General features: G+C 36.6%; 1 protein-coding gene across 8 annotated transcripts in view; it reads left to right on the top strand.

The window, feature by feature from the left end:
• The window catches only part of MYO9A (myosin IXA), a 298,032-nt gene that overhangs the window by 114,946 nt on the left and 159,616 nt on the right, over nt 1-23,470 (top strand). For all 8 annotated transcript variants that reach the window (XM_008971877.4, XM_034939060.3, XM_008971875.4 and 5 more), the window contains 3 exons: nt 5,661-5,750; nt 11,017-11,133; nt 14,353-14,487. In XM_008971877.4, the coding sequence (XP_008970125.3) occupies nt 5,661-5,750; nt 11,017-11,133; nt 14,353-14,487 (342 nt within the window). The remainder of the gene's footprint in view (nt 1-5,660; nt 5,751-11,016; nt 11,134-14,352; nt 14,488-23,470) is intronic.

Below are 23,470 nucleotides of genomic sequence, written 5' to 3'. Positions count from 1 at the left end.
CTTACTGGAAAGAAGTTCTACCAGGAGATGGAGTGTGGTATCTGAGGGTTGTAATTTTGAAGATCATAAAGGCCAGAGAACAGATGGCATTTTAGTCAGATATTTCAGGTGATATTTTAGTCAAGCATTTGGTATTGTGACAGGGCAGTGTGGCTAATGGTCTTACTTATAAGTCTAGGCAGTTCAGCAGAAACCAGGGCTTCTGTTTCTAGTGCATCATTTCTTCTTTGGTAAGAGACTGATAAGAACAATTCAGGCAACTCAAAGAGGAACTCAGGTATAGGTTTAAAAAAAAGAGAGAAATCTAATTCTGAGAATTGGGCAAACCAGTATCAAAGACAATGGCAAATGGCAAATATGATTTGAGAGAAAATCTTACTTTTGAACCCTGGCTTCTTAAATTTCTTCTTGTGTATAGTTTGGATTGGTTCTAGGGCTGAGGTTTAGTATTAAGTAGAAAGAAAATAGCTTCAAAGTTCAGGAGCTAAAGAAGATAACCTATCCCGTCTTTAGTTAGTACTTAGAAATTATTTTAGAAAATGATTGCCTCTAGTTGGTTAAGACTGATAATAATAATTGCAATCTTAAGGCTTTGGTTGAGATAGAGTACAAAGATAAGCACATTGACTGGTTTATTTAACATTCAGACTCTTCAGTTGTGATTTAATTTAATTCCTCTCCTTCCCATGGTGATTTAATCCAATGCTAAATATAGAATAGAGGAACAAATGTTTTTAAAGTAGTGGTTTAACTTTATTTATTTACTTTTCAGTTATTTTTTTGTAGTTACCTGAGGCAATAATGAATGTTTTGAGCCTTTACTAATGCCTATTTGGCATGGATACTTGTGAAAATTATTGAAAGGTGAACAAGCTCCAGTTGATAAATTGTGGGTAATTGTGGAAGATGTTTTTGTTGAGAGATATTAGAACTATCATCATTACCAAAAACTGTTCAGTTTTTATCAGGTTTATGTATTTTGAGTATATTTTAACATCTGTTGAAACAATATAAAGAATAGGGTTTTTTTTGTTGTTTTTTTGAGATGGAGTTTCGCTGTTGTTGCCCAGGCTGGAGTGCAGTGGTGCAATCTTGGCTCACTGCAACCTCTGCCTCCCGGGTCCAAGCCATTCTCCTGCCTCAGCCTCCCAGGTAGCTGAGATTACAGGTATGCACCACCATGCCTGGCTAATTTTGTATTTTTAGTAAAGATGGGGTTTCACCATGTTGGTCAGGCTGGTCTCGAACTCCTGACCTCAGGTGATCCACCCACCTTGGCCTCACAAAGTGTTGGGATTACAGGCGTGAGCCACTGTGCCCGGCCAAGAATAGATTTTTAATTACATATCAGATTTTTAATTAGGTAAATATGAGAAACTTTGTAGAATGGATATTGAACCCATTGCTACTTGTTCTGTATTAATAGTTTTTGAATAGTCTAAAAGTAATATATTTAAGAATTTTTAGAAAATTATAGAAGAGCTGATTAAAAAATCATGAATTGGGTAATATTTAGGATCCTTACCAAATATGATATGCAAGATTAGTATGTTTTGGGGTTGTGTGGGTATGCGTAGATCTATGTACAATCTTTGTCAGGTTTTTATGCTAGTTAAAGAGAACTCATGAAATGAGTTGAGAGTTTTTGTACCCTTGCTCCTTTTTCTGCAGTTAGAAGGATCATTAGCAGAGAATAATATGTTCCTCAAGGGTTTGAGAGAGGTCAACCTTATGAGCAACTGTATTTGATGTCTTTTATTTGTTCCTTTTTAACTAATTTTTTAGGATTTTCAAATCTGGCTTGAGTTATTTGAATGATCTATGTTTTTCTAAAAATGATGTATTGGATATTTAGAATTTGTTGCTTTTGAGTTCTTATTTTTTTTTTTTTTGAGACAGAGTCTCACTCTGTTGCCCAGGCTGGAGTGCAGTGGCACAATCTCGGCTCACTGCAAGCTCCGCCTCCTGGGTTCACGCCATTCTCCTGCCTCAGCTTCCCGAATAGCTGGGACTACAGGCGCCCGCCACCATGTCCGGCTAATTTTTTTTTTTTTTTTTTGTATTTTTAGTAGAGACGGGGTTTCACCGTGTTAGCCAGGATGGTCTCGATCTCCTGACCTTGTGATCTGCCCGTCTCGGCCTTCCAAAGTGCTGGGGTTACAGGCGTGGGCCACCGCGCCCGGCCTGCTTTTGAGTTCTTTGTAAATAGTCTGTTAATTTCACTCTTTAAAATTTTTCTCTATGGTATTAGCTATTTGTGTTTCTTAGTTTTTTTCTTTTGCTTTGTGTGAGATTTGTCTTTTATGTTTTTTTTTACTTTTTTTTTTTTTTGAGACGGTATTTTGCTCTTGTTGCCCAGGCTACAGTGCAATGGTGCGATCTCAGCTCACCACAATCTCTGCCTCCCAGGTTCAAGCGATTCTCCTGCCTCAGCCTCCCGAGTAGCTGGGATTACAGGCATACACCACCACACCCAGCTAATTTTGTATTTTTAGTAGAGACGGAGTTTCTCCATATTGGTCAGGCTGGTCTCGAACTCCTGACTTAAGGTGATCCTCCCGCCTCGGTCTCCCAAAGTGCTGGGATTACAGGCATGAGCCACTGTGCCCAGCCATCTTTCATGTTTTCAAAGAGTTGGACTTTAGATTGATCAGTTCTAACATTTTACTTGTTACATATTAATTTGTTTTAGGATATTTTCTTCCTTTTTTCTTTGTTATGAAATGTTGCCAGCACACAATATTATATAGAAAACAATATAATCAACCCTTACTCACAGCCCCACTCAAGTAATAAAATATTGTGTATAATTGAAGCCCACTGTGTACCCTTGTACCCTGTCTCCACCAGAGGTAACCACTGATGTGAATTTGGTGTTCATCATTCCTATTCTTGTTTCTATATTTTCAGTATAGATAGATGTTTTTATAAAGAATACATAGTTTTGCATGTTTTCAGTCTTTATATAAATGTTACACTGTATGTATTATTCTGAAACTTGGCTTTTTTTCATTCCATAGTATGTTTTTGAGATCTTTCAATGCTGATTTCTATATTCTATATTCTTCTTTTTTGTTGTTGTGTAAGAGTCCATGGTATGAGGCTGGGCACGATGGCCCACACCTGTAATCCCAGCACTTTGGGAGGCCAAGGCAGGTGGATTGCTTGAGTTTAGGAGTTCAAGACCCGCCTGGGCAACATGATGAAACCCCGTCTCTAATCCCAGCTACTCGGGAGGCTGAGGCAGAAGAATTGCTTGAACCTGGGAGGCGGAGGTTGCGGTGAGCCAGGATTGCGCCATTGCACTCCAGCCTGGGTAACAAAAGCAAAACTCTGTCTAAAAAAAAAAAAAAAAAAAAAATTAGCTGGTCATGGTGGCATGTGCCTGTAGCCCCAGGCTGGGATGCAGTGGCACGATCATGGCTCACTGTAGCTTTGATCTCCTGGGCTCAAACAATCTTCCCGCCTCAGCCTCCTGAGTACTTGTGAGTTCAGGCACGTTAAATTTTATTTTTAGTAGAGAGGAGGTCTTGCTGTGTTGTCCAACCTGGTCTTTAACTCGTGAGCTCAAGCAGTCCTACTGCGTTGGGATTATAGGTGTGAGCCACCTCACCCAGCCAATATTTACTTTTAATAATTGCAGCAATATACCTCACAATATAGCTTTGGATTGTATTACATTTTTTTCTTAGCTTTGTTAGTTTTGTCATTTTTGTGTAATCTGGTATTGTTTTTGTTCTTTAATGTATTTTAAATAAATCTAAAAGGTTGAGGCCTTTTATTTAAAGTTCGTTGTTGATTTTTGGCTTTACTGCGTTTTTGTGAAGTTAATATGCCTCAAATTATTTCCAGTTTTTGGAATTTGAGAGTTGATCAGTGAATGCTCTGAAAGGTGTTATATTTGCTAGATAATATTTATCCATTCAGTATGGTTCAAAGTTGTTCTTTAAAAGATTATTGATCTATCATATGTTGTTGGTGGCAGGGTAATGCCTCTTCCTGTCATTTTATAACTCAATCTCCTCCTTATAATCTATTTTTTTTTTTTTTTTGAGATGGAATCTGACTCTGTCTCCTAGGCTGGAGTGCAGTGGTGTGGTCTCGGCTCACTGCAACTTCTGCCTCCCGGTTTCAAGTGATTCTCCTGCCTCAGCCACCCGAGTAGCTGAGATTACAGGTGTGCACCACCACATCTGGCTAATTTTTGTATTTTTGGTCAAGACAGGATTTCCCATGTTGGCCAGGCTGTTCTTGAACTCCTGACCTCAAGTGATCCGCCCACCTTGGCCTCCTAATGTGCTGGGAGTACAGTCGTGAGCTACCACTCACAGCTGTTATAATCTAATATTTTTTACCTGATAAATTTTTATATTGCCTACCTTTATGAATGTTATGTTTTTATTATGTATGGATACTTTTATAAAATGTCCTTGTTTTACCACTTCATGCCCACCATCATGACAAAATTCTAAGGTCTGGTAACATTAAGTATAGTCAAGGTTTGGAAGAAATAAGAACTCTCAGTGCTACTGCTGAGAGAGCACATTGGTAAAAATTATATATAGGAGTTTGGTAGTATTCTCTAAAGCTGAAAATATGTATGCTCTAACCTTCTACTTTTAGGTTTGTTCTTCACAGAAACTTTTGAACTCATGTGCAACAATATTCATTGTGGTTTATTTTCTAATCATACAAAATTGTAAATCGTGTAAATGCCTACAAAGAGGAGAATGGATTACACACTGTGGTATATTTATATGCTGCAATGCTATATAGCAGTTAAAATGAATAAGGTTGATTTAAATTATTGACATGGCGTGTGCCTGTAGTCCCAGCTGCTTGGGAGGCTGAAGCGGGAGGATTGCTTGAATCTGGGCAGTCGAGGCTGCAATGAATCGAGATCGCACCACTGCACTGCAGCCTGAATGGCAGAATGAAACTCTGTCTCAAAAAATAATAATAATAAAAAATTATCCACATAGTTAGATCTGAAAAACATATGGGCAATATGATACTTTATAGATAAACATTAAATTCATTTGACAGTATAGCATAGTGTTTATGAACATATTTAATACATGTAAAAGTGTAGAAATATTAACTGAAATGATAACGTGAAATTCATGATAGTATTTGCCTCTGGGGAGAGAGTGAGAACAAAGGAAGTGTCAACTTTATCTTAAAAGTTTATCATTCATGAATAAGAAGAAATATCTGAAACATAAGTATATTTTGGAATATTCCTAGAATTCAAGATTCATGAAGAAGAAATATCTGAAACATAAATAAATATCCTTTGGAATATTTCTGGAATTCAAGAAGTGCTGTCACTTTTTAGTCCTTGCCTCCAGCTTGTGGGATTATGATTGATCATCTTAAAATGTTTTTTATACTATTCTATATTTTCTGTATTCTGCACAATGAAACATGTTTCTCTGTTATGATCAGAAAGCAAACTTTAACTTGAAAAAACCCATTTGTCTTTTGAGTGGGACACTTAAATTCCATTTTGGCCAGTATTGCCCAGTGTATTGACTTTTTTCTCTGCTATGTAATTGCTAATCTCATTAAGCTTTTCCTCCTCTATTTGGCTTTTTCAAAAGATAATTCAACCTATTGTCATAAATCTTACATATTGAGTTTACTTTTCTGTTTTATAGGTTAAAGAAGAGATGCTATTTGAAGCATTAGTTACAAGGAAGACGGTGACAGTGGGAGAAAAGCTTATTCTGCCATACAAGTTGGCAGAGGTATGATGGATTTTCTTTGAAATGAAAGCATTCTGGACATTGTTAGAAGTTTAGGTTTGAAGTTTGGGTTTTCTCTTAACGGCATGAAAATGACAATGGCAAAAAGTTTTGATTGAAATATTTTCTAGGCCTTTAAATTTGATTGTGAATTTTCCATTGATTTAGAAACTTAAATTTGAATGTGATTGTGAGAAATAGGCTTGCATTTTTCTCCAAGGATCTTAACCTCTTCATCATTTCCAATTTTCATATTACTAACGTGGGGTAGATAGATGGTAGGTAGAATTATAAATGAGCAATATTTGACCCAATTAATTATTCTTCTTGAGACAGTTTCTTCTAGCACATCATACTTTTTTGGTTAACTTTTTCATTGTTGGCTACTTGTTTGCAGTTCTTTCTGCTTGTATTTTTTTTTTCTTTATCTCTAAAAGGTAGAGTACCCTAGGACACAGTCTTTGTTTCTTCTTCTCTATGTTCTTCATTGAGGTTATCTTACCCAGTCCCATCACTTTAAATACCATCTGTATACTGAGGCTCCTAGGGATACTTGTTGCTACTATTATACCACTCAGATCTATAGGGGCAGAAAAATTACTGAAAAGCTACTACTTTGTGGAGTAGTTTTATGAAAGTGATGACAAGTCAAATTATTATAATTATAAAAATTGGGCAGGAATATGAAATTAGAAGATTAGAAGACAGGTGAGGAAATTGTGATTGAATTCTAGAGAATGTTTTTTAAGCTTGACATTGATCCATTTATCTCACCTTCTGTGTCTCCAAGTCCACATTTCTTCTTATGTCATATTATAGTCTTCCACTGTGAGAGCTTCTTTCTAAATGAAAAGAAAGCCAAATCTTTGTTGGACATTGATAGACTGGATTAAGAAAATGTGGCACATATACACCATGGAATACTATGCACCCATAAAAAATGATGAGTTCATGTCCTTTGTAGGGACATGGGTGAAATTGGAAATCATCATTCTCAGTAAACTATTGCAAGGACAAAAAACCAAACACCGCATGTTCTCACTCATAGATGGGAATTGAACAATGAGAACACATGGACACAGGAAGGGGAACATCACACTCTGGGGACTGTTGTGGGGTGGGGGGAGAGGGGAGGGATAGCATTAGGAGATATCCCTAATGCTAAATGACAAGTTAATGGGTGCAACACGCCAGCATGGCACATGTATACATATGTAACTAACCTGCACATTGTGCACATATACCCTAATACTTAAAGTGTAATAATAATAATAAAAAGGAAAAAGAAAGACAAAAAAAAGAAAGCCAAATCTTTAAGAGTTTTATATTTCTTTTATATAAAATAAAGATTCATTGCTTTTTACATTTTCTTTCACTACCTTTTTCTTCTTTTAAAAAATTTAACTTTTAAGTTCAGGGGTATAGTGCAGGTTTGTTATATAGGTAAACTTGTGTCATGGGGGTTTGTTGTAGAGATTATTTCGTCACCCAGGTATTAAGCCTACTACCCGTTAGTTACTTTTCCTGATCCTCTCCCTCCTCCCATTCTCTGTCACCCCCTTTATGTCTCCGTGTGTTCTCATCATTTAGTTTCCACTTAGAAGTGAGAACATGCTGTGTTTGGTTTTCTGTTCCTGTGTTAGTTTGCAATGGATAATGGCCTCCAGCTTCATCCAAATTCCTGCAAAGGACGTGGTTTTCTTCTTATTTATGCTGCATTGTATTCCACGGTGTATAAGTACCACATTTATTTATCCAGTGTGTCATTGATGAGCATTTAGGTTGATTCCATGTCTTTGCTATTGTGAATAGTGCTGGAGTGAGCATATACATGGATGTGTCTTTATGATAGAATGATTTCTATTCCTTTGGATGTATGCCCAGTAATTGGATTACTGGGTTGAATAGTAGTTTTACTTTTAGGTCCTTGAGGAATTGCCACACTGTCTTCCCCAATGGTTGAAATAATTTACACTCCCTCCAACAGTGTATAAATGTTTCTTTTTATCCACAACCTCACCAGCATCTGTCGTTTTTCTGACTTTTTAACAATAGCCATTGTGACTCACGTGAGATGGTATCTCATTGTGGTTTTGATTTGCGTTTCTCTAATGACCACACCATCTTTTTCATTACAAATTTTTTTTAGTATTTATTTTCATTTTTAACTTTGAATGTAACCTTCTGAGATTATTTTGTATTCCCTGCTTTTTTTTTTTTTGTTTATGTTTGTTTGGTGTATTTATTTATTTTTTTTGAGACAAGTCTCGCACTCTTACCTGGGCTGGAGTGCAGTGGTGTGATCTCGCTCACTGCAACCTCTGCCTCTTGGGTTCAAGTGATTCTCCTGCTTCAGCCTCCCGAGTAGCTGGTATTACAGGCGCCCGCCACCATGCCCAGCTAATTTTTGGTATTTTTAGTAGAGATGGGGTTTCACCATGTTGGTCAGGCTGGTCTCGAACTCCTGACCTTGTGATCGCCTGCCTTGGCCTTCCAAAGTTCTGGGATTACAGGCGTGAGCCAACACGCCCGGCTGTTATTTCTTTAATAAATATATAAAAACTCTCTTCTTGTGCCGAGAAATGTGCAAAGCATTAGGGGTACTATCGGGAACAGTACTAAACAGTTTTAGTATTTTATCTGCAGGGTAATGCAAAGCTCTTAAAGTGTTTTAAGAAAAAAAAATCTTAATTTGTTTTTTTGTTTTAAAAGGAGCACCCTGGCAGATGTGTTTAGAACCATTTGGAGGAATGTATTAGTTTTTTACAGCTATGTAAGCAACTTAGCAACTTAATATAATACACACTTAATATCTTGGCAGTTTCCATGGGTCATAAGTCTGGGGTGATCTCCCTTTGATTAAAAAATAAACTGGTTTGGGTTTTTATATCTTTAAAATCCTTTCATTTTTATCATGTAACATCAGGTTCATATGGGAGTGAAATCCATCGTATTTACAGTTCTGCCTACACTTATGAGGAGGGAATTATATAGAACTTGTACCCCCAGGGAATCTTGTGGGCTATCTTGGGTTTTGGTCAAACACAGAAGGCAGGAGTGGATGTAGAGAGATGAGTTTGGAGGCTGCGGTAGTGAGAATGATATTTGCTTTGCAGAATGGTGACATACTGATAGGGAGAAATGTATGGATTTAAAAAGAAAAAAATTTGATTAAATCAGCAGGACCTAGTAATGAATTGAATAATGGGAAGCAAGGCAAACAAAGGAGGTGTCAAGGATGAGTCCTGCATTTCTGGTTTACACAGCTGTAAGAATATTGGTACCCTTCAATGACATAGGAAACACTAAATGAGATCTTGTTTGGGTGGGAAAATATTACTTGATATTTGGGTTTATTGAGGTTAAGCTATGAAAGACAGACATGCATTTCAGAGAAAAGGGCTGAAAGTATAAAATTTGGAGTTACAGAGTAAACAAATAGGTATCGTATTGGCCTATCTGGATTCTATGACTATGGTATTTTATAAAAATGGTACATTATGTAAATCATAAATACTGTAGTTAGACTTTAGTTTTTATCTTTGTCTGAAGGTCTTTTAACTAAAAAATTCAACCCATTCATAAAATTTATTGTGATAATGTTTATATGCTTATTCTATGTCTTATATTTGTTGATTTAGTTTTAAAATATTGTACTTTTCCTGAATTTTATCAGATTATCTTCATTTTTCTTTTCTTTCTGGGGAAAAAATACAGTGGTATTCTGTTATGTTTTCATTCTGCCATTGGTTTTCTTGATAGTTGGTTCACCTTATGCTCAGATTCCACATCCAAGGATTCAACCATTTGCAGATTAAAAATATTCTAAAACTCTACAACAATAAAAAATAATACAGGTTTCTAGTGTTGAAGATAGAGAATTTGGTACCAGTCTTCTTTCTGCTATGTAGGCAGTTATTTTTTGGTCTAGGAACTTGAAGCTTTTTTTTTCCTTCAATATTCAGAAATTAATTCATCACCTATGTGGTAGGTTGTAGTATTACCTTCTTTTTACAGATGTATAACCAGTAGCCTAAGAGGTTAAGTAACTTAGTCATGATTATGCAGCTAGAATAAGTAGAAAAACTGGAATTGGAAGATAGTCTAGTTCTTAATTATTACTATTTTCTTTATACTTCAAAATGGAGTTATAAATATATACCTGAATATACAAGCTTCAGAATAAGCCCCTAGATAATAAATATGTAAATTACTAGGATTTATATTCTTCTAAGTGCTAAGACTCAATTCTGTAAGACATGTGCCATACTCTACTCCCTTTTTTTTTTTTTTGTAAATTTATGCTTTCTAAATGGTGAAATTCTTTGTTTTTTAAGAACAATTTCAGACTTACAGGAAAATAGAGCAGATAGTATTGAGAATTTTCATAAACTTGGAAAGCTTAGAGTGAGGAAAAAATAAATTTTGTGACTACATAATGAGGGAATTGTTGCTGTCTTTGAGGATGGAGTAATTCTAGAAGTTTCTATGGGTGACAAGCCGAAGACAACTACGAATGTAATTGTGGTTGTATTAGTGTATGTTTTAAGAGGGTGATGAGGATTCCACAGAAATTAATGGCTTTTTCCTAACAGATTTATTCCTCTGCCTAGAATACTCTTACCTACTGTAACTGGCAAAGTCATTTGTTTGTAAACTTCCAATTATACCTTCTTTCCTAGGGGGAATATATATCCCAATTTTTAATAAACATGTTTTGAACTGAGTGACCTACATTTTGTTTCTCTTATCTTTAATGGCAGTTTTAACCTAGATTCTCTGAGTGGGACTAATTGAATGAGTACATGTGGAAAACTTCAATTGGCTGGGTGCGGTGGCTCACGCCTGTAATCCCAGCACTTTGGGAGGCCGAGACGGGTGAATCACCTGAGGTCAGGAATTTGAGACCAGCCTGACCAACATGGAGAAACCCCGTTTCTACTAAAAATACAAAATTAGCCAGGCGTGGTGGTGCATGCCTGTAATCCCAGCTACGTGGGAAGCTGAGGCAGTAGAATCACTTGAACCCAGGAGATGGAGGCTGCCGTGAGCTGAGATTGCGCCATTGCATTCCAGCCTGGGCAATGAGAGCCAAACTCTCAAAAACAAACAAACAAAAAACTTTAGTTATAGATTTTTTATTTTGAGAGAAAAATTCATTTCTAATTCAGGATAGTAAGTTTCTTTCTTGAATGGGAGCAAAAAACTTTGTCATAGTATCTTAATCATTGTCAATTCTACATGCACTTATAATCCTTTTGTTTTTCAGGCTGTGACAGTGAGGAACTCCATGGCTAAGTCTCTATATAGTGCCCTGTTTGACTGGATAGTTTTTCGAATTAATCATGCACTCCTGAATAGTAAAGATTTAGAGCATAATACCAAGGTAATGATATATTGGATTATAATATGTTTTTCCCTGAAAGCTATTTTAATAAACTGGTTAATACATGAAATTTAAAAACACAGAATTATATAGAGTAATAAGTAAGAAATTGCTTTTATTTGTTATTTATTACCCTGTTCAGAAGAATTGTTCTGTGTGTCTTTCCAGACCTTTTTTGTTATGTGTTTTTACCTCCTGAACGTGTATATTCAGAGTTGCTTTAAAAAATGTAGATAGAATCATGCTCTCTGTATTCTTTCAAACATAAATATATGTATTTTTTTACCTAGAATCTCTTGAAATATTTTCTGTCTCGTTATATATCTGGACCTGGCTATTTAAAAAAAGTTATAAATATATAGTAAGATGTGTACCCTAAATCCATCCATTAAAAATAGATTTTGTTTTATTGTTATAAACAATGCTATAACAAATATTCTTTTACTTACCTGTGTATACATTTCTCTAGGATAAAATTATCAAAGTGGGATTGCTGTTTTTTTTTTTTTTTTTTTTTTTGAGACGGTGTCTTCCTCTCACCCAGGCTGGAGTGCAGTGGCATGATCTCGCTACAACCTCCGGTTCAAGCGATTCTCCTGCCTCAGCCTCCTGAGTAGCTGGGATTATGGGTGCCCACCACCACACCCAGCTCATTTTTGTATTTTTAGTAGAGACAGGGTCTCACCGTGTTGGCCAGGCTGGTCTTGAACTCTTGACCTCAGGTGATTCATCTGCTTTGGTCTCCCAAAGTGCTGCGATTATAGGCGTGAGCCACCGTGCCCTGCTGATTGCTAAGTTTAAGGATAGATACATTTTAAAAATTTGACACTTTCCAAAAAAGACTGTACATTTCCAGCAGCAGTGTATGAAAGCACCTGATCCCCTACACCTTTACCCACATTGGATGTTATCAGGATTTACATCTCCTAATCTGATAAGGGGAATGGTTTCATTTTATTGCACTATTTTTATTGATAGATAAAAGTTCAGCATCACCTCATGTTTTCGCTATTTTATTTCTTCTCTGTATTTTTAAAATAACTTTGTGTTATTTTTGTCTTTTGTCTTTTTGATACTCCTTTTTATTTTTATTTTAAATTTAATTTTATTTTTGAGACAGTGTCTCATTTTTTTTGCCCAAGCTGGAGTACAATGGTATGATCTTGGCTCATTGCAACCTCCGTCTCCTGGGTTCAAGTGATTCTCCTGCCTCAGCCTCCCAAGTACCTGGGATTATAGGTGCGTGCCACAATGCCTGGCTAATTTTTGTATTTTTAGTTGAGATGGGTTTCACCATGTTGGTCAGGCTGGTCTCGAACACCTGACCTCAAGTGACCTGCCCTTCTTGGCCTCCCAAAGTGCTGGGATTACAGGCGTGAGCCGCCAGGCCTGGCCTACTCCTTTTTAGAGGGCATTTATTGTGGATATTTGTGGAGGCCTATAGTTTGATATATATTGCAATTATTTTCTCTCTTAGTTATTTACTTTTTAGATTTATTTATACTATCTTTTTCTGATTTTATGTTGTAATTTTTTTGCAGTTAATTCTGTCATTTTTCTTGTTTTTAGTTTTGCATTTTGTATATGTATTTTACTTACAGAGGAAGGCCTCTTCTAGCCCAAGATTATAAAATATTTATTCTTATATTTTTATAATTATAATTTTTTTATGTTTAGACTTTTTCTAACTATATTTTTAATATGGCAGATTATAGGTATTTAATCATTTCACATCTAGTTGTATTTTCTGGGCAGCCTTCATGGACTAGTCCACCTTGTCAGACTGATTAAAAATGTCACCTTTTAAATTTAATCCTATTGCCTTAAATGTGAAATTGCTCTTATGTTAATTTTTCATGCTTCAGGTAAACTCACAGTCATAAAAATTAATTTAAATTGTAATCTAATTTATCAAATTGATTTATTTTTGAAGGGCATTATTTTAATTTTTTTAAGGGCCTAGACTTAGCAGAATTAAACAAAATACTCTTAGTACAGGCTTTTAAAAAAGATCTTACTATTTTTCATTCATTATATCAGTTTGCCCGTTGTATCTCTTAGCACCAGTGGAGAAAAATTATTTTCATTTAACCAAAATTGTCATACAACTGTATTTCTAGAATGGGTTGGGGTGGTGAGAAAAGTGTTCATATGCAGGTATTAGAGCCAAATCCACAGTAAGAAGTTAGATTATTCCTAGAAGTGCAATGGAAGAATAAGCATTTATGTTCTGTATTCTACCAAACAGCTGAAAGATTTGAATGTGGTTGACTTTAGGGAGCAGATCTTGATGATGAGGCAGGGATTGCTGTCTTTTGTTGTAATCCTTTTAGCACTATTCAACATTTTAAACCTCATACTTTTTTTTTTTAATAAATATTTTTAACTTTACGAAACCATATGTTCTGGCCGGGCGCGGTGGCTCACGCCTGTAATCCCAGCACTTTGGGAGGCCGAGGCGGGTGGATCACCTGCACTCAGGAGTTTGATACCAGACCGGCCAACGTGGTGAAACCAGTCTCTACCAAAAATACAAAAAATTAGCCAGAATGGTGGTGCATGCCATGGTAAACCCAGCTGCTGGTGAGGCTGAGGCAGGAGAATTGCATGAACCCCGGTGGCAGAGGTTACAGTGAACTGAGATCACGTCACTGTACTCCAGCCTGGGTGACAGATCGAGACTCCGTCTCAAAAATAAAAAAGAAACCATACGTTCTGACATCTAGTTTCACTCAGTCTTCATGAGGCTGATAAAATATACTAGTTTGGTTCTTAATGAAGAATTCTATTTATTGGGATGTAGAAGTCGAAATAGGAAAAATTGCATTGTCCTCTTGGTATAGCCAGGAGTAACCTACCTCTCTTGATCCTTCATTGAAATAACCTTTTGATTTCCTCACGCTCTGTTTTTTTCCATTCCCTTTTAGATGTTAGGGATTTCTGAGGTTTCTTAAGATAAAAGGCCACTAACCTTGCTTCACATATTTCTGTAATCTATAGATTATATGTATTAACAGTTTGGATATATTTTTTTAATTAGGATAAAAGTAAGATAAAGATAACTAAAATACTTTTAAGTCATGATATATTTTGAATACTGGCCAAACACAATCCCCTGTGCACTGCTTTAGAGGAATTTTTTGTTACTTATGTTGTGGATATTATTCATTAAATAAATTTAAACATTACTTTTAATCGAAACTTGCTCTTGTTTTACAGACATTGTCTATTGGAGTTCTTGATATTTTTGGGTTTGAAGATTATGAAAATAACAGCTTTGAACAGTTCTGTATTAATTTTGCTAATGAACGTTTACAGCACTACTTTAATCAGCATATCTTTAAATTGGAACAAGTGAGTACCTAAATATGTATACACTTGTCCCCTCATCACACATATCTTTGAGTCATATTCATAATAATTCACTTTATTTTTTCACACATTTCATTGATTTACATAGTGTTTTTATTAAATATTGAAACGTGCCTTTACAAACAAGAATAACCGAAGTAAATTGGCTTGGGAACAAATACCGTTGCCTCTTTGTATATGTAAACTCAACTAATGGGATTAGAAATGTGAGATAAAACAGAGTAGTCTGGTAACTTCAATTGTTTATCATAATATCAGTTGTGATATTTTACTAAAAGAGTGGAGAGCACATAATAAGCATTTTAAATCTTGTCTTTTTTTTTTTTTTTGACTGAGTCTCACTCTGTCGCCCAGGCTGGAGTGCAGTGGCCCAATCTCGGCTCACTGCAAGCTCCGCCTTGCGGGTTCATGCCAGCCTCCTGGCTCAGCCTCCCAGAGTAGCTGGGACTACAGGTACCCGCCACCATGCCCGGCTAATTTTTTTGTATTTTTAGTAGAGACGGGGTTTCACTGTGTTAGCCAGGATGGTCTCGATCTCCTGACCTCGTGATCCACCCGCCTCAGCCTCCCAAAGTGCTGGGATTATAGATGTGAGCCATTGCGCCCAGCCTAAATCTTGTCTTTCAATACAAATATTGTGGTCCACATATCATTGTAAGCAGATGACAGAGGTTTTATAGTTCCCTAAATAGATTTGCTGGCTGGGCATGGTGGCTCACGCTGACAATCCCAGCATTTTGGGAGGCCAAGGTAGGTGGATCTCTTGAGCCTAGGAGTTAGAGACCAGCCTGGGCAGCATGGCGAAACCCTGTCTGTACAAAAAATATAAAAATTAACCAGATGTGATATTGCATGCCAGTTGTCCCAGCTACTCAGGAGACTTAGGTGGGAGGATCACCTGAACCTGGGAGGTGTATGTTGCAGTGAGCTGTGTTTGAGCCACTGTATGCGAGACTGGGCAACAGAATGAGACTGTCTCAAAAAAAAAAAAATTGCTTATATATGCTTATTTGATTGCACCTTTGTTGTTTTTGCAGGGGAGTGTGTTTTTTTAGAGATGGGTCTTCTTGCTCTGTTGCCCAAGCTGAAGTACAGTGGCGTGATCTTGGCTCACTGTGTCGACCTCTGGGGCTCAAGGAGTCCCCCCACCTCAGCCACTCAAGAGCTGGGACCACAGGTGCACGTCACCACACCCAACTAATTTTTGTTTTTGTTTTTTGTAGAGACAAGGTGTCACTATGTTGCCCAGACTGGTCTCAAACTCTTAGGCTCAAGCAGTCCTCCCACCTTGACCTCCCAAAGTGCTGGGATTACAGTCAGGAACTACCACTCCTGGCCTTGAATGAACCTTTGATTAAAAAGATGTGTGTGTGTGTTTTGTTTTGTTTTTTTATTGCTGGTGTTGATTGTTTTTTTCTTTTTTCTTTTTCTTTCACACAGGGGTTTGGAAACAATGGTGTTGATTTTTAATTGCTACCATGGGCTTGGTCACTGTGTGTAATGCTAAGTACAGTCAGTCAGTCCTCCTTATCTTTGGGTTTTACATCCAAGCATTCAACCCATGGCTGATAGAAAACTACTGATACAAACCTGCATATACAGAGGGCTGACTGTACTAAGCCATTTTATATAAGAGACTTGAGCATCTGTGGATTTGGTATCCACAGGGAGTCCTGGAACCAATCCCTTGAGGATATGGAGGGCCAACTGTATGCTTGTTTGATTGCTTTGGTCTGTTAGTTCTAGGATGAGATAGAGGAGCTTAACAGAATCTCAAGTCAATACAGAGTGTAGATACAAAGAAACTAGGTATGGAGAGACCAAGATGGGTAACTAGATATTTCTTATGAGGATCTCAAGATTGATTAAGTTAGTATAAAAAGAGTGTGCTTTTGGCTGGGAGTGGTGGCTCACGCCTGTAATCCCAGCACTTTGGGAGGCCGAGGTGGGCGGACGAGGTCAGGAGTTTGAGACCAGGCTGATCAACATGGTGAAACCCCGTCTCTACTAAAAATACAAAAATTAGCCGTGTGTGGTGACAGGAGCCTGTAATCCCAGCTACTAAGGAGGCTGAGGCAGGAGAATCACCTGAATGTGGGAGGTGGAGGTTGCAGTGAGCCGAGATTGCGCCACTGTACTCCAGCCTGGGTGACAGAGTGAGACTCTATCTCAAAAAAAAAAAAAGAGTGGGCTTTCAGTTTCCATGAGAATTATTAGGGTAAAGGGAGGGGCAAACAAAATGTGGACTTTTTCTCCAAACTAAGGTTGAAATCAGTAATAGGTTTACATTGTACCCCAGAATTTGTGTATGAGGACATAGGCAGACACAGGTTTCATCAAACTGAACTCAAGGGAAATAGTTAAGAATAGAGAATGAACAGAAAGACTACAACAGCTAGCAGGTCTACAGAAAAGAGGGAGAAAAGATCTTTATATCATCAAATCTCCTATCATTGGATCTTGTTGCTGTCTTAGCTTTTTAAAAAAGTGCCTCTATTTTGCTTAAAGGACATAATGGCTGGTTAACAATAGCATGACGATATTAGTCCTGGCCAACTTGATGAATACTTAAAGTTTTAAACATATAACCTGTTAGCTAGATGCTACCCTAGAGCTTTGGAAAGATAATATTATTTGTTATAATATTAGCTAACACTTACGAGTTATGTAGTGTTACTTATCAGTCAGTACTGTTTTTATTCTAGTTTTTCAGATGTTGTCTAAAGCCAGTATTCAAACCTTAACACTCTGGCTCTATAATATTTTCTTTTAATCAAAAGCTAAGCTGGGATTGCCATCCATGTCTATTGAATCAGTCCACAACTCTTACATAAATCATACTAAGTTAATATTTTTATCTCTTGCAAATAAGTACATGTGTTAGAAGGGTGAGGGAATGCATTTAGTTTTCTGGGTTCTATATTTTACAGAGCAGAACATCAGTTGCTCTGTGGATCATTAAACAGAACATTGGTTAAATTGATTTTGAAAAAGACAAGCATTCTTTATTGTAAACTGAAATTATTCTTTTCTAGAAGCCTAGATTAGACAGCCAGAAGAAATGCCTTGGCCATAAACGTATTATATATAAAAATAAAAAACCTTAGAGTTTATGGAAAATGTGTTCAAAACTACTTGGAAGATGGGTGATTCTCATTTACTTGCTACCCTGAATGTCAACATTTTGGGCAATGTGGTGCAATTATGGATCAGAATCTTGTTAAGTGTCTTATTTATATGTACCTCATTGGTAACTGGTATGAAATGGGTACTCAGTGATTACTTGTTAAGTTCTGTTGAGTATAAAATAAGTTAAGGTTAAAATTTTTAAAAAGAAGATACAGTATCACAGGTACATTTGTAGGAAAAACCTTCAATATGATGACTGTGGTTTGGTTCTAAATTTTGTCCAAAAGGAGTACATAGGCATATAGGATGGGAAAGAGATGTAATAATTGCCATGCAGGATGTAAATGCTATAATCAGATATAAGGTAAAGTAGTTACACAAAGGATGGGGTTGATTGGAACTACCTGAAAGGCTGCAAAAATTTTCCAGAGTTGATTCTGGCATATAATTTCAAATAGTGAGCTGAAGCTCACTAGATTGTCAATGGGAAAAGATATTTTAGGCAAAGGTAACATTATACACATTGTACTTAAAACAGTGGACTTATATGTCATGCAGGGAAGATTAGAATTTTTTAGACAATGAGAAGCTATTTGAAGTATATTTAGCAGAGGACTTGAATTGGACTGAAGAGCAGTGAACTGGAAAGAAGGAGAAAAATCTATGATCTAGTTGAAGTACTGTCATGTGTCACTTAATGATGAGGATATGTTCTGAGAAATGCATCATTAGGTGATTTTGCTGTTGCATGAACATCATCCTGTATTTACACAAACCTAGGTGGTATAGCCTCCTACACACCTAGGCTATATGATATAGCCTATTGCTCCTAGGCCACAAACCTGTACAGCATGCTACACTGAATATTGTAGGCAACTGCAACACAATGGTATTTGTGTATCAAAATGTATCTAAACATAGAAAAGATACAGTAAAAATACAATATAAAAGATAAAAAATGGTACAGTTACATAGGGCACCTCCCATGATTAGAGCTTGCAGGACTGGAGGTTACTCTGGGTGAGATGTTGGGTGAGTGGTGATAAAGGCCTAAGACATTACTGTACACACACTAGTTAGACTTTGTAAACACTGTACACTTAAGTTACACTAATTTATTAATTTTTTTTGTAATAAATTAACCTGAGCCTACTGTAATGTTTTTACTTTATAAACTTTTTTAACTTTTTGACTTTTGTAGTAGCCATTTAAAACACAAACACATTGTACAGCTGTACAAAAATGTTTTCTCTTTATATAATTATAAGCCCTCTTTCTATTAAAATTTTTTTAAAACTTTAAAAACTTTTTTGTTAAAAGCAAAGACACATATATACATGTTAGCATGTATACATACATATTACCATAGCATATTAGCATAGGCCTACACAGGGTCAGGATCAAGACGTCAGTAGATAATATGAATTTTTCGTGAGATTAGGGATCCCTGTTGTATATGCAGTTGGTTCTTGACTGAAATGTGTTTGTGTGGCACATGACTGTAGAATGGGTGAGTGATTCTGAACTGAATCAAGGTAGTGGTAGAGACTGTAATGTAGACTAAGAGACAGACCCAAAGAGGTTTCTGATATTTGAAAGTACAGCCATCCCTGGGTATCCACAGGGGATTGGTTTCAGGACCCCCTGCTGAAGAATACCAAAATCCACAGATGCTCAAGTCCCTTATGTAAAATGGCATAGTATTTGCACATAACCTATGCACATTCTCCAGTATACTTTAGATCATCTTTCAGTTTCTTATACTTAATACACTGTAAATGGTATGTAAATAGTTGCTATACTGTTTCTAAGTTTATATTTTTTGCATTTTTTTCTCTAAATATTTTTGATATGTGGTCGGTTGGATCTACAAATGTGGAACCTTTTGCAGATATGGAGGGCCAATTGTATGTTTTCTGTTACGTGTATTACTGCCCTCTTTTTTCTTTTCCTTACTTGCTGAGAATTACTCTTCATTTGATTGATTCATCAGTAAATTGAACAACAGTTGTGTGCCAGGCAGTGTGCTAAGCATAGAAGATAGAAAATTTAGAGTGCAGGGATCTTATTTGAGGAGCTCATAATCTAGCAAGTTTTTGTTTCATCCATTTTACTTGTTGTCAGACTAGAAACTTTTGATGAACCTTACCTTGGAGAACAACCAAAAAACTTCAACAACGTATATTTGAAGGCATTGGAGTACCTTCAAATAAGTTTTACAGGGCCTAGACTATAAGAAAGAAATCTAGGGAAGTGAGCCCAGCATTTGGGTGCTGCTTTGTTCCTAGAGACATTTCGTTATTTTTGTAGTGTTTCTGATTCTAAAAGGGCCAGGCTTGAGAGTATGAGGAATTGAGCAGAGTTTTCTTCTGACTCAAAAATAAGGAGGAGGCCCTTGGTAATTCCTATAGGCTTTAGGTTGAGATCCCTAAAGGGTTACATCTCAGACAAAAGTAAATCAGAAGTAAACCTGGCATCAGAAGGACTGAAGCCCAGTTTAAAATCATCTCAGTTCCCAATTAGGTTAAAATACAATTTGTAGTATTCTTAGCCACCTGCCAAGAGCAAATACAATCTCCACCAGAAGAAGACATCATCCAACTGCTAAAATTATCTTTATAATTTTTCATATACAGGATCTAACACTCAGTCCAAAACAGAGAGAGAGAGAGACAGACAGAGACATAAAGACATACATGGAGGCAAACCAGCATGAATAAAAACCACGAGAAATGTGGCCGGGCATGGTGGCTCACGTCTGTAATCCCAGCACTTTAGGGGGCTGAGGCAGGTGGATCACTTGAGGTCAGGAGTTCAAGACCAGCCTGGTCAACATGGTGAAACCCCATCTTTACTAAAAATATAAAAATTGGCTGGGCTTGGTGGCACATGCCTGTAATCCCAGCTATACAAGAGGCTGAGGGAGGAGAATTGCTTGAACCCAGGAGGCGGAGGTTGCAGTGAGCTGAGTTTGTACCACTGCACTGCAGCCTGAGTGACAGAGTGAGATTGCATCTCAACAACAACAACAACAAAATATCCCAAGAGAAATGAGATAATAGTACCACAGTGGATCCAGCCAGTGATATTAGCACTAGACATGGACTGGAAACTAACCATGCTTTCAAGAAATTTTTAAAAATAAGGTGCAATATTTTTATTAAAGAACTACAAATTACTTTTAAAAATCCCAAATTGGAGAAAACCTAGAACTAAAAAGTACTGTGAAATTGAAAAGACACAGATGGTTTTTAATAGTAAGATACAGATTAGTAAAATTAGTAAATTGGAAGATAGACCAGAAGAAAATACTGAGCCTAATGAATGAAGATAAGAAAGAGACTTATACTCTAAGAGCATAGTGAAAAGGTCTAACATGTGCCATAGGAATTTTGGAAAGATGTGTGTGAGAGACGTAGAATAAGTTAGAGGCCGTATTTGAAGACATAATGGTTGAGAATGTTCCAAAACTGTCAAAACAAAAAAACAAACCCAACAAGCATACATTTGAAAAGCTCTTTAAGAATCCAAGTCATGTTAAATACAAAGATATTTATACCTAGAAAATTATACTAAACCAAAGACAATGAAAAAAGTCTAAAAAGCAGCTAGAGGAAACCAGAGACTACAGATGCTCCTTGCCAAGCTGAAAATATTTTAAGTCAAAAATGTATTTAATGCATCTAAACTACCAAGCATCATAACTTGACATAGCCTACCTTAAATATGCAGGATATTAAATGTGCTCAGAACACTTATATTAGCCTACAGTTGGGCAAAATCATCTAACACAATACCTATTTTATAGTAAAAATGTTGAATATCTCATGTACCACATATCACCAGCCTAACAGTTCCACCCCATTGTAAAGTTGAATCATCATAAGTCAGGGACATCTCTATCTTTAAAGATACAACAATAAGACTTGGCAGTCAGCCTTTCAGTGGAAATAGTGGAAGCTAGGAGACAATGGCATATTTTCCTTAAAACCAAGGTATATTGTTTAGGCAGCAAGTTGTTTCCTATTGTAGCTCAGGTACAGGAAGGAATGAAGAGCAATGAAAATTATAAAAAAGTCGTTGAATCTAAATGAATATTAATGAGACAAAGTTAAAAATAACTTTTATGGCTTAAATAGAACTATTTAGGCTGGGCGTGGTGGCTCACGCCTGTAATCCCAGCACTTTGGGAGGCTGAGGCAGGTGGATCACCTGAGGTCAGGAGTGTGAGACCAGCCCGGCCAACATGGTGAAACCCCGACTCTACTAAAGCTACAAAAATTAGCAGGGCGTGGTGGCAGGCGCCTGCAATCCCAGCTACTCAGGAGGCTGAGGCAGGAGAATTGCTTGTAGCTGGGAAGGGTTCGCGGAAGTTCCAGTGAGCTGAGATCACGCTATTGCACTCCATCCTGGGTGACAGAGCGAGACTCCATCTCAAAAAAAAAAAAAAAAAAAAAGAAATAAAAAAAATAAAAAACTATTTAATGTTTAAATGTAACTAAAATACATGACAGTAATAGCATATAAGTTAGGAGTAAATAGAATTTAAGATACTCTAAGATCTTTGTATTAAATGCTAAGTTACAGAGATATTATTTCTGTTAGTGATAAGTTAAGGATACATGTTTTCTAGAATTGCCAAAAATAGTAAAATAATATAAAACTTAAAAAAAATACAGAGGATAAGTAAAATAAGAGCACTCAATCCAGAAGAAAGCAAGAAATAAAAGGAATGCCATGAAAGTCAAAGAACAAGTAGTAAGGTGTTTGATTTAATCTCACAAATATTAGTGATTACATTAAATATAATTGATTCATTGCTCTAACTAGAAGCTAAAGATTGTCAGACTAGATATAATACAAAACTAAACTAAACTGATTGTTGCTTATGAGAGACATTTTAAATATAAGTATATAGAAAGATTAAAAGGATGAGCGAAGATTTAGTAAACCTTAAGAAAAAAAGCAGTTGTAGCTATATTAATATCATATTTCAAGCATTACTAGAGATAAAAAGGAATATTTAATAATGTTACCCTTTAGCATTATTCACTTCCTTGGGAAGTAGTATACAGTCCAAAATTTATAAGCACCTGATAGCATAACCTCAAAATATATAAAGCAATAATGAATAAAACTCAAAAAAGAAAAATATATTTACCATCATAGTGGAATGTTTTAACATACCATGCTGACTTGCTGATAGAATAAGTGTTCAAAAAGTTGGTAAGGATACAGAAGATTTAAAATATCTAGAAGATGAGATTAGTGCCTTTGTGGGCATCCATCACTGAGTGTCCTTCAGAGCAGAATGTCAGTTTCCTGCCCTTAGGCCTGAAACCTAATCAATTAAGGATATAGAAGATTTAAAAATCAAATATATAACTGATATGCATAGAACACTGCATCAACAGCTGCAGAATGCACTTTTTTTTCAAGTTTGCATGGGATATTTACAAAATTTGTTTATATCCTGGACCATAAAGCGAAAGTCAGATTTCCAAGGACTGAAATGACACAGATTTTAATACCATAATAAAATTATACCTGAAATCAATAACTAAAAAATAACTGAAAAATACCTATATGATTAAAAATTAAGAAATATTCTAGGCTGGGCATGGTGGCTCACGCCTGTAATCCCAGCACTTTGGGAGGCCGAGGTGGGCAGATCACGAGGTCAGGATATCAAGACCATCCTGGCTAACACGGTGAAACCCCGTCTTTACTAAAAATACAAAAAAGTTAGCTGGGCGTGGTGGTGGGCCCCTGTAGTCCCAGCTACTCAGGAGGGTGAGGCAGGAGAATGGTGTGAACCCGCGAGGCGGAGCTTGCA

This window comes from Pan paniscus, chromosome 16, assembly GCF_029289425.2.
Source record: "Pan paniscus chromosome 16, NHGRI_mPanPan1-v2.0_pri, whole genome shotgun sequence".
Classification (NCBI taxonomy): Eukaryota; Metazoa; Chordata; class Mammalia; order Primates; family Hominidae; genus Pan; species Pan paniscus.
Note: the sequence above shows the minus strand (reverse complement) of the source record. Positions and strands in the feature narration are given on the sequence as shown.